We start from the raw sequence: 12,126 nt of genomic DNA on the forward strand, positions 1-12,126 counted from the left end.
CCAGATTCTGTATTGCATTAGTATGTAACTCTGAACTCCATATAAAGTGTTAGCAAGTTCTCCTCAGAGTTCAGTCACACAAAACAATCCTTTTCCAGCCCGAGAACCAAGGACACCGTTGCAGCTTCAGGCCCAAAAAGTGTAAACAACATCAAATTGAGGAGAGCAATCTGGGAGGATGGAACTTAAACCTAAAGCTGTAATCAGACAATCCCAATATGTAAGTGGACCAAAACTTATAGAAGTGTGACAACTCGTGACCCACCGTCCATCTTGGGTGTAGCTTCCGTCAGGCTCTTGCACTGCCCAAGGTGTATTATTGGATGGCCTTTTAATAAATCTACTTTATTCCTTTAACACTGTCTAGCCTCTGTTCTAGGTAGCCTCTCAAGGCATCAATCCCAGCTGTTCCTCTTGACCTTGCAATCTCTATTTTAATTAATGTGTTCTCCTGGTTACAGAATATCAGGGATATCAAGGAACATTACAGCTAACAATCTTGTACTTGGGGGTTTTCCTCCCACCATGGACTTTCAACAACTGTTACATTTTTCTTTGATTTTGATAATCTAATGTTAAAATCACGACCTATCCCAAATCCACTGCAGATTTTGTTCATTTAATCAAGAGTTCAGCAATTTCAAATATGTTTTTACAATTCAAATACTGGGTGGTTGCACACTGAGACAATCCTTTGATATCTGAAAATCCAATGCCAACCTCACAGTTTTAATCTTCTGATATTGCAGGAGATCTAGTTGATCTTACAGATGATTCTGATTAAATGATCTTTTTTTCTCTCCAGTTCTCACAAAAATATATAAAATATTTACAAATATGATACAATGAACTTTATGTTCTTCTTCTGCTTAAAGCAACACTTGGTGCACAGGTGCTGACATTTCTTAGTCATTAAAGAAACTAAACCTAAAACTCTTTAAAACTGTTTTATTCAATACTCTATTGGGGCTTTCCTCTAACAGCCATTACTGCACAGCTCTCATAGGTTATATATAAGAAGAGTTATTTTTGTGGATAAAAGACAACAAGAAGTCAATAATCTTTGGCAGACAGCCTTCATTGTTCTGCTAGCACAAGCGCATCCAACAGCTGATGACCCTTAATGTTTCCCTGATATTGTTTTCTGCTATAAAATGGAAGATCTAATATATGCTGAAGGTCAGTCCCCACCAAAGACTGCAATCAGTGATAGCCTTCATAAACTCACTGAAATTTGTAATACTGTGCAACATCCTCTGTCCTGTCACAGCAGTGACTCCATCGATGTGTCCTCTGCCCAGGATGCTGCAGAGCTGGAAGTGCCCCCACTTCTGCACCGCTCCCTGTGCACGAGGAAAAGCTGATCCATAGATCACACCAGAGCACGTGGAAGCTGCTGGCACAGGCACTATAACCCCATAAACACTTGATGATGATACCTACATTCCCCAGTGGCCACCCCACCTCTGCTAGGGACACACACTTGCACTTAGGGCAACAGCAGCAGAAAACCCATCCTTTCAGTGATCAACTCTAAATGCACAACATCTTTTAGAAAAAAAATTGTAACTAAAACCTAGACTTCTTGCCATATCTTGGAGTCAGGCAATTACGAGGGATTTTTAATAAGTAATTTAGGTAATGAAAAAGTCAAATATACAATATGCAAGAAGCAGCATCAGTGTGTCTCTGCTCTGTGGCACGGTGCTCCTGACCCTGGGCAGTGGCTCCAGTGGCTCATGATGGCTCCAGTGCCACTGGAACACATCCTTGTGGCTCCAGGGTGGCTGCAAAGGGTTTTCCATCCAAGCCTGAGCTTGGCTCATGTTGGAACATGTCTGTCACCAACATATATAAAGTATATTGGGTAATTGCTGCTGGAATTCAACATGTGTTGTATCTCATCTAGGAGATGCAATTTACTGGCTGTATTCCAGTAAAATAACTTTATGGCTTTCTGTCATGATAAATAACTGTTAATAGCATAATGGAATTAATATTTACTTTGAAGCTATGCTGTCTATTCAAATAAAGTTGCTATATATAGAATCATCCCCATGCCACTGGGCTTCTAAATGCTGAGAATTGACAAGACAACAGGCAAATATTAAATTCCAGTTCCCTCTAGCTATTAATAAACCTTTTGATTTTGGGTTTGTGATTGAAACTCTTCTGTCTATTTTATATGGCTATGATTGTTCAAGAAGTGTTAATTCAAATGTGGGACAGACGAGGCAGGAAGGGTTTTTGGGGTCTGGGAGCTCCCTCTGCCTGCCCTAAGAATGGAGACAGTGCAGATGGTGGCTCTGGATGACCAGGCTTGGAGCTAGGGGCAGAAACCTCAGCAAGTGTTCACAGGCAAGTTCATGATTTAACACACAAAAATTGATCATGTTTTTTGTCATTATAAATGTACTTTTCGTAATTCCAACAAGGAAAGATTAAAGAGATGCTGAAGTCTAACCATGTCTCTTCTTCATGGGCATGAAGGGAAGTACGCAGAAGGCAGAAAAGGAGATGGCATTTCACCTTTTAAAGCTCAAAACCATGCTTCCTTTTAGTAGGAAAATGCTAAAATAAATTGTCCTGGCTATGGTAGGACATTGCACACACAATGGAAACCTGCCTGCAGGGACAACAGTGAGCCTGACCAACAGAAGGACAAGGAAGGGCCAAGCCATTGCTCCCATCATGCTCAGAAGTAGTGCAGCAGGAGGATTAGGCAGTGCAGCAAAGTCACAGGCGTTGCAAATCCTCCTCACAGTGTTCCAGCATGCTCGTGTCACCTCATCCTGCTTTTATTCAAAATTTCTTCATGGCAACAAGCACACAAAAACTGCAGGCAAAGTGTAACCATCAACAGAAACGCCCACACAGTATCAGAGAGTGTCTGGGGTCAGACAGAAGGCAGAATCTTCACAAACATATTTATAGTGCTCTAAGACGCTGCAGTCCTCTGGAGCACAGGGCCTTTTAATGGAAAAACACCACGGATTTGTCGTGGCAACTGACAAGGAGCCACTCCAGCAGCGTGGTGCTGTCCAGCGTGGAGGCAGAGGGATGCTGTGGTGGGGGCTGCAGCAGTCGGTGCTGGCCGGAGCAAAGAGGTGCTGGGGCACCCAGCCCTGCCACCACCAACACATCCCTGCAGAGGCACCGAGACATGCCCCAAGAGCCCTCAGGCTTTGCACTGGGAGATCAGAATCTTTAGTGATTGATTTGGATGCCTGAACTCTTCACCTTAGAAGCGTTCAGAGCTACTGTAGCTTATTCTGAGAACTCAGCCAAACATTAAACCAAGTGCAGCTCTGCCAAGCGCTGCAGTTAGAGATGGACATCGAGCCCTCCCTGGTGCGTGGAGCTGTGTCCAGCTCCTGTCCATGGAGCACGGAGGGACTCCAGCTGTGGGGGGAGCATCACCACAGCACTGAGCAAGGGTGCAGCAGAGGGCTGGGGGTCCGGGTCCGGCTGCAGCTGTGCCGCCGGCAGCCCCCCGGGACGGCAGCGGGGTCTCTCCCGCACGGAGCACGCTGCTGATCCCCGCAGCCACGCGATGGCAGCAGAAATGTGGGAACACCGGAGCGGACGAACGCATTATCCCACCGCTCCAAGGAAAAGGTATTCCGCAAAGACGAGGCGACTGCTACATGTGAGACAACGTCTGTGATGGTTTTAGGGCAAGCAGAGAGTAGAAAAACAGTTTTTCTCCCCGAAATACAATAATTTACACTCTCTGCATTCCTGATATTACCAACAGGATCACTCGGGCTCCCCTGCTGTAGCGCCGACACAATACAGCCGTTTCCCCGGCAGCTTCAATCCTACAGCAGACACAGCAAGACTCAGAGCACAGCTCCTGCTTCACGCTAATTCCTGGGTCAGATCCCGGCTAGGAACCAAGAGAACCCCTTGCTGCTGGTGCTGCCAAGCGCACCCCTGCTCCCCTCTGTCATGTCTCCCTTTCACTTCACCCCAGGGTACTAGTGGGCAATTAATGCTTTTTATGTCCAAAAAGTGTCCAAACACCATCTAATTAATCTTCATCCCTTGCCTATAAAAAAGGGAAGTAAAGAACATACTACAAAGGTGTGACCATCCAAACATATCGGATGTCTCTACATTCTAAAATCCCCTCTTGACAGGTTCTGTGCCTGTGGTGCTTGCTGGGGACAACACCAGATTGTGTTTAGGAACTCCAGCACCTTCAAACCTTCAAACAAAACTCTGCTCTCCCTGATCTCCCTCCCCACGCACACCTTGGTGAGCAATATCCCACTTTCCAACAGGAACTCAGGAAATTAAAATGTTTCATGCACCCTGATGCACACAGAATTAGCAGCAATACAGCAAAGGAGGTTTGCCTTCCTGCCCAACAAGGAAATAAATAGAGAGGAGCTCACTAAAAGCCAGGCAGGGAAGGCAGAGCCACTGAGGTTCCTCGCTTCCCACGGAAGCCCTTATCTCCGTCACAGCCCACAATGCAATTACAAGATTACAAGGCACATGCTGCTCCAGCATCTGGATCCTCCATGCAAACACAGGGATCCCTACAGAACCAGGAAACCTCTTAATCTTGTGAGGAATGGCTGGGATTCTCCTCACAGCACAGCTCCCACTGACCCCTCTCCAGGCACCACTTCCAGGGACAGACATTGTCTGGAGTTCATATTTGTCCACACAGGCACAAAAAGAAACTGTGTGGTCAAAAAGGTAAATGCTGACCACCAACTCTGGTCCAAAAAGCACTGATATTTATTTTGTTTTGCTGTAAACTCATCTACATTGTAAACCCAGGAATAAAGTCTGTACCAGTACCCCTCCATCCCCATCCCAGTCCCCAGCATGTTAAACCCAGACCACAGAGCCAGCAATCCAATCTCCATATATTTTATTCTCAATGTATTTCATTTCTGGCCACCAATCTTTATATCTCCTATTGGATTTTGTTTTCATAAATGGATTTTCCCACAGAGCTGGCAGAAAATAGATTTAATTTCGAATTTCTCTAAACTGAAATAGTCAATATAAATGTCAATGTGTGTTTGTGCCATGCAGCTGGTGAGGTGACACAAGCCTCACATTTCAGAGGGATGCGGGGACCTGCCAGTGTGTTTTGTGTCTGTATACTTGTTCTAATGTTTTCCTTCATAAGGATGACTAAAAGTATATATGTATTTATTAAAACTTTTGTTTCGCTGTTTTGTTTAGGGGATGCAAAAAGCAGTATAATGTCTTGCACTTCTTTGCAGGCAAGTCAAGAGGCAAAATTCAGTATCAGCAGAGGATTCTGCAAACTGACATCCCCACAGACCCATCACAGAATGGTGAGGGTTGGAAGGGACCTCAAGGACACCCTGCCATGGGCAGGGACACTTCCACTACTGTAGTCCCTGGTTCCCTCTCTCCCCCCAGCACAGGGTGCAGTTGCAGCACCAATTACTCAACTATTCCAATCTAGCCTGATGTTAATGTCATTAGTCCGCAGAGATCCTTTTGGAGTCATTTACATCAAAACTGTCTTTTTACATCCTAAGTGAAAAATGCTCAGACTACAGTGAATGGGATTTGAATTACAACCCTACCACATGTGGCTCAGCTTTATTCACGCTATTTATTAAACAGGGGAAAAAATGATGATGCAGTCAATTACAGAGCAATTACCTGAGCGCTGCTGCAAACCTGTTGCCTTGCACTGCAGGGATGGTGGTTGCCCTTGATTTGGGCAGAACTTGCCCAAGGACCTGATCTCAGCTGAATTTTCATTCTGAGACACCCAGATACTAGGAAAACTTCTACTGATGAAGTTAAATAAACTGTGACAACTAAAGTATTAGGAATGTTATGGGTCTTGTGAAGAAAAAAATCTTCTGGACATGTACAGGGCATTAGGAAAAGAAGCCAAAACTCAAGAGAAGTTGCTGTGACTTCATGTTACTGCAGGAGAATACATCAGGGCCCTGATATACAAAAGGATTATTGATATGTATGTTCCCTTCTGAAGAGACTCCCAGGAGATCCATTCTGGATTTAACAATAATCCATACTCCCCTTCAGAAATGGCAAAACAATGCTCCCATTTCCCAGGACTGCCTCCAACACAGGAATCATTAAGATGCCATCACAACCCTGCATTCCAGGTGCCGTAAACACCAGCTGGAACAGGAATAAATCCCAACCACAGCTCATGAGCAGTCAGCACCTCCACATTTCTGCACAAGCATCTGCCTGTGGTGCCCACTGTGGAGACGTGCCCACTGCAAAGGTGAGTATGCCACAGCAAAGGTGCGTATGCCCCGGCAAAAATGGGGAGATGCTGTTGGTCTCTAATGAGCTACAGGGGGTTAATGGAGAGCCTGGTTATAAAGGGGATCAGTGAAATCTCAGGAGAGGTGTCAAGACAATGCTATTTGCAGCAATGATGAAGAAGAGAAAAGTGCCCCTCCTTGTGAGCAGTTTCTCCCTTGTTCAGGGCTGCTTGTTTGTGTTAATGTATTGCTCACGTGTGTGTAGTATTTCCAGAAAGCCTCTCACATTAAACTCTCCTTTCTCCTCCAAAGCCATTCCACAGTATTTCTCTGAAATGCATTAAGCAGACTGACTGAACAATGTGATCCTAATTAGTTTGCAAACTACACAGCTCACCTCTGAGGGTGAGCAAAACCCATGTAAATTAAAGTGAATTGCAGTGAATTGGCTCAGGCTGCCCAAGGAATCACTCTCCAGATTAGGGCTGCTCCAACGTGCCACCTCCAAGGCTCCCACCCTCCCATGACAACTGAGTAGATTTCACCCATGATAGGAGGGAACAGAGAGATGTAAAACCACTTTGCAGTTCAGTATTCCATGGTGGGGCTATTGTGCACGATGCAGAGGAGCCCATTTGGTCATTTACCAAAAGCAAAAGTCTGGGCTTTCGCAGTTGCCCCAGGCTGCAGAGGCCACTGATGCCATCCCCACTCTGGTGACCCAGGGTGAGCACAGGGACACTGCCAAAACCCAAATGCTACGGAAACCTGTGCAAAGTTTTGATGGTGATGTCCCAGGGTTTATGCAGTAATTGAATAATCTAAAATTTTCATTCCTGTCCTCATGGACTAATCTGCAATAGTGTTAAGGGACTGTTATGATATTAATTAAATACAAGTCCTGCATACAAAATTGATACTTCGCATCTCCATCTCCACAAGGGAGTTTCTCTCTTAATAAGACTGAAATCAAGTTTTACTTTTTTTTTTTTTTTTTTTCTTTTTTTTTTTTTTTTTTAAGGAATTAATAAAGATTACCATATTGTGCCAAGGTAACTAACACCCAATCTACAAGAGACCAAGCTATTTCAAATACAGAAGATCTGGTGCTTGGAGTGGGACTAGGGGCATAGCTCTGCCCCAGCCCTGGGACAGTCCTTCTCCATAACCACTTCTCAGGCACTGGGGTTTGGAGAGACTAAAATATCCTCAACACAGGATAAAGAGCAGCTTGATCAGTGTCAACCTTCCAAAACACAGATGACGAGAGGGAAATTCACTATAAAAACATGACCTCGTTTTAATTCTGGCATCAGTTTACTACAAATTCACGTGAAGGCGCAGTTACACTCTCCTGGAAAAGTTCACACACAAGAAAAGGCAAAACACATCCTCTGAGCCAGGCGCCTGCAACACGGAGCAGCACCATCCAGAATCATGGCAGAGCTATTCCAACACTCCCCTTACTATTATTTATTAGTTAATATTTTTAATTATGTGAATTGATTAGGAACACATCACCAGGGATCCTAATTAATTAGAATTTTAAAAAGGATCACAGACTAGAGATTCCACAAAGAATTGCACAAAGTGGTGTATTAAGGGAAAGGCCAAATTAACTTCTCCTTTCTGGTTTATGCAGCCTTTTCTAAAAGGACTGTGATCAGATTAACCAAGTAATACCCAAATCCTTCCTGTACAGCAATGCTAACCAAGGCAACAGCTTGAGGATTTCAGCCATTTTCATTTAACATCCACTTGGTTAAGTAGTTTATTCCTCCTAATCCATATTTATTTAAATGAGTCAAAGTAGTTTATTTCTTATTTATGTCCTAAATTTGTTTTAGCTGCCTCACCCATGCTCACCAAATCCTTCTATAGGGTTCTGATAGACATCAGCATCCCTCAGGATCAGATGTAGACTTTTTGTTTCAAAAAATGTATTTTACTATTTACCCAAAACTTGGAAAAGACAAAGGAGCCATCACATTGACAACACTTGGGAAGGAATCAATTATTAAATCTTCTAACACAAATCCCTGTTCAGAACTGGCTGGTCAGTAGTTTCACAGGCCAGCATGTTCCTCTTCCCTGCCTCCGAGCTGCCATTTCCAGAGCAATGTTTGGATGCTATTGATGCTCTTGGCTGTCGGCTCTGCAAGTACTTTTCCATCAGTGCGACAATGATCCCTATTTATCTTCTGGCTGCAAGAGTCGCTGAGATGATCTGGCAGTGCCACAAGGCAGACAGTTATTTCATGCCCTGTTAAACCCTAATGCGGCTAACTACAGTATCACTCCAAATTTGAAAAAAGCCTTTTTTTTTGTTATTTTAAATCTGCTGCCTACGTGTCCAAGTTGAGAACATTGCTTCCTTTTAGAATGGTATCAGCAACCTAAACCCAAAATGCTGTCTGTGAAGTAGAAAGGTGTACTGATTGAGTAATTAATTAATTAGGTTAAAACAACATCATTCTGCCCAAGAAACACCTGCAAGTCAAGAAAACAGATGACTTCTACATCGTTCAGAACAGAGACTGGCAGTGACCACCCAAGTGCTGCCTGCGGATGAGAGGGTGCAAGTACCTTCTTGAAGATAGAAAATCAGGTACTAAAGGGCTCTCAAGCTGGAGAAGGATGTAAAAATGAATGGCTAAACCCTGGTACATCTAAATCACAAAGCAAATAGTTTAACACTTATTTTCCTGAGTGGTGAATGTGATCAGCCACAAGGAGGATCCCTGAAAGCTGCACTTCCTCCAGCTCCCATGATGTGCCCATCTGTATTTGTTACATTCCAGGAGACACACTTCAGTAAAATAGAAATTAATGGGTTCAGTGCAGGGTCCTTTGAGCTAAACACAATCACCACCACATCCATGCAGTCAGGCACTAAAGGGCTGGATAACTCCAGCTTTGGAATAACCCCAAGAAAGTCCCATTTATTTTCTCATGTGCTCATGCGGCAGCCAAAGGTCATCAACAATCTCTTGCTACAGGTGAAGGGACAGCATAGGGTCTGGTGTTCTGCATTGTGAAAGTTTACAGAAGTTAATTAAATCACACTCTGCAAACCCGAAACAAAAACAAGGCACCACTTCTGTGATGATGACTTTTTTTTCTTTTTTCGTGCTTGTCATAATAAAACATTGTTATTGGATGTAAAAATTATGGAACAAAGTTATGCCTCTCTGGTGTAATATAATGCAATCCATTTAATACTATTTTAAACCCCAAAACCTCATTAGAGCAGACAGAATGTAAGAATGACAAATGGGCTAGGAGGAAGCTGGAGCACGAGATGAATTCTGGGCACTCGTCCCCTTCCCGTTGCTGGCGCTGACTTCGGGGATGCTGGGGGAGTGTCAACCACCAGCACCACGTGGGGAGAGCAGGGTGCCCATCACCCCAACAGGAGAGAGGTTCATGCCTTGCAAAGCATCTGCCAAGGCAGGCCTGGGGGTAGCTGTAAAGCTCAGCTTAGCCCAAAGTCCAGCCTGGCAGCTGCCAGACAGGCCTGGAGACACAGGTGAAGCTCTGCCTGTCATGGACACCCCAATTACCCCGACCCCGGCCAGGCTCACAGGCTGTCAACTGTAAAATCAGCCTACACAAACACACACCCGGCAGCCTCACGCTCCTTGGCCAAAATGACACAGCTGAACACTGCAATTACACATTTTAACAGCCTTGGACCACTTTGGCCCCAAGTTTGGTATCCAGTGTTGGGAATATAGCCCTGCTGTCTTAGGAATGAGCTGGGCACAGTTCTGTGGGTGGGCTTCTGCTACCAGAACAAGTAATTGCTATTTAATAAATATCAAACTTGGATAAATGCACTTGTTATCCACACCTGTGCAAACCTTTAACATCAGAAGTGACCAGAGTGATCAGAACAGCTCTCTCCTCATGCAAATGGAGGTTAAGAAAGAAAAGTGGTGTCAAACAATGACATATTTTAGAACAAACGAGGTTATTCCAAAAATAATGGAATATTCACTTGCATGAATGTGTCTGAGTGGCTGAATACCACCAGCAAAGGTTCTCTCAAAACACACACATGGATTCTGGGCCAAATTCAACAGAAATTCTGTTCCTTCATACTGCAAGAACAACACTCTATCAGCACACAAAGATTACAGCAATTGCTACCAAAACTTAGCTGAGGTTTGTGAGAATCAAACTGGACCCATTCCAGCTACCATGGTTACAGAGTGCTGTGCAGCCCACCCTGAGGTGTTGGGTTGCCCTTGGGCAGTGCCTGTGACAAAAACCACAGAAGATGCTCAGTGTGGAGACACTCTGCAGTCACACAGCCCAGCCAGCAGCCACACAGGCAGATGGTGAAGCTGTACTCACAATTTGCTCAAAGGAGTAATAAAGGACAAGTATATTTGCTGGGAGTGGGCCAAGTTGGGATTTAACCCCAGCCAGAAACTAAGACTGAGGCTGGAGGGAGCAGGTGGAATTCAGTAAATAGGAGTCGTTTTCTCAAGGTGTGGACAGCCTTTGTTGGGTTGAGGTGTCTTGGGGAGCCATCACCTCCCAGCCCAGCACAGCCCACAGCCACCCCCACCATGCTCCTACCTCCACTCCTTGCACCTTCAGTTTCATGTGATCCTCTCTGGTGGTCTTCCCGTCTTTCCTTTTTTTCCAGCAATATCCATCTTTCCTGTATTTCACTTTCTTTCTGTTGTACAGGATCATAGAACCATTCTGTGGTCTAAAAGCAAGAAACAGGTTTGGGTTACATAAAGCAGCAAAACCAGACTGAAACCAGACTATGGAACAATGTCCCACAGACCAGCAAAAGGCTCCACAGAACAGCAACAGTCAGGATTTGGCATCAAATAAATGCTCCCCTTTTGCTGCTGTTACCTGGCTGGTGATGTCTGTGATCTGCAAACTCTTCCATGAGGATCTTGTACCTAATGCAGGAAGTGCCAGTGACAGGTTAAAGAAAAAAAAAAAAAAAAAAAGGAAGTCTGATAAATAGCCAATGTTTTCACTGGATGTATTTTGACTGCCACATGCTGAAAATTAGAAGGAAAGAAAATTTAGGAGGAAAAAAGGATTGTTGTTATTTAATTACAGTTTCTTTCTCTTGCTAACACATCAGCAGAATGAGATTCCAACCACCTCCAAGGCTGCACCAGGACATGGATGGTGGCTTAAAATGACAATAAACAAGCAAAAAAGAAGGGAAGGATAAAAGCACGAGCTTATACTTTGGTTTCAGTGTTTTGCTTAGATCAGTGCTAGACAGGGAGTAACCTGCTCCATTCTGAGCACCTTCTCAACTTCAAAGACACAGGAAAACTTTTTCCACTTAAAAACTACGAAGGCAATTTGAAATGCCCTTAAAGGCATGGTGATGCCCAGCAGACAGGAGCCACTGTGGTTTGGGTGTAGAGAGATTTTGCTGTTTGCTAAGCCAAATTACAACCGAGGCAAGTCTGTTGTAACACAGAAATAACAAATACCTTCCAATCTGGGAGGCAGTGAACATTTTTTCCACATACACACAAATATGTATTGCTTGTGGCCAGAAACCCAAGCCCCATCCTCCCAAACTACCTCCTCCTATCCCCCAGGTCCCAGCAGCCTGGACCCAAGGGCTCAGGGAGGCTACTCCTCCTCTCTTCCTCCTCCGCATCACCCTGAAAATAAACACTCGAGTGTCAGCACAGCCATGGTATCTGCTTGACAGCACTGGAGATAGTGTATTAATTCAGTGGAGGTATTATGTATCTCATTTCAGTGTTTATTCTATAAAGCCCCAGTCACTGCACGTGTCAGCTTAAACCCTTCTCACAACACCAGAGATCCCCCAGGCACCTTTGGGCTGTGTCCCGTGGCTGAGGAGTCACCCGCGTGGTCA

The 12,126-nt window shown here is 44.5% G+C and overlaps 1 protein-coding gene across 4 annotated transcripts in view; it reads right to left on the reverse strand.

Moving 5' to 3' along the window:
- Positions 1 to 12,126, reverse strand: part of CAMTA1 (calmodulin binding transcription activator 1) — a 237,269-nt gene that overhangs the window by 145,062 nt on the left and 80,081 nt on the right. For all 4 annotated transcript variants that reach the window (XM_053997329.1, XM_053997330.1, XM_053997327.1 and 1 more), the window contains exon 5: positions 10,833 to 10,968. In XM_053997329.1, coding sequence (XP_053853304.1) covers positions 10,833 to 10,968 — 136 coding nt within the window. The remainder of the gene's footprint in view (positions 1 to 10,832; positions 10,969 to 12,126) is intronic.

This window comes from Vidua macroura, chromosome 23 (assembly GCF_024509145.1).
Source record: "Vidua macroura isolate BioBank_ID:100142 chromosome 23, ASM2450914v1, whole genome shotgun sequence".
Taxonomy (NCBI): domain Eukaryota; kingdom Metazoa; phylum Chordata; class Aves; order Passeriformes; family Viduidae; genus Vidua; species Vidua macroura.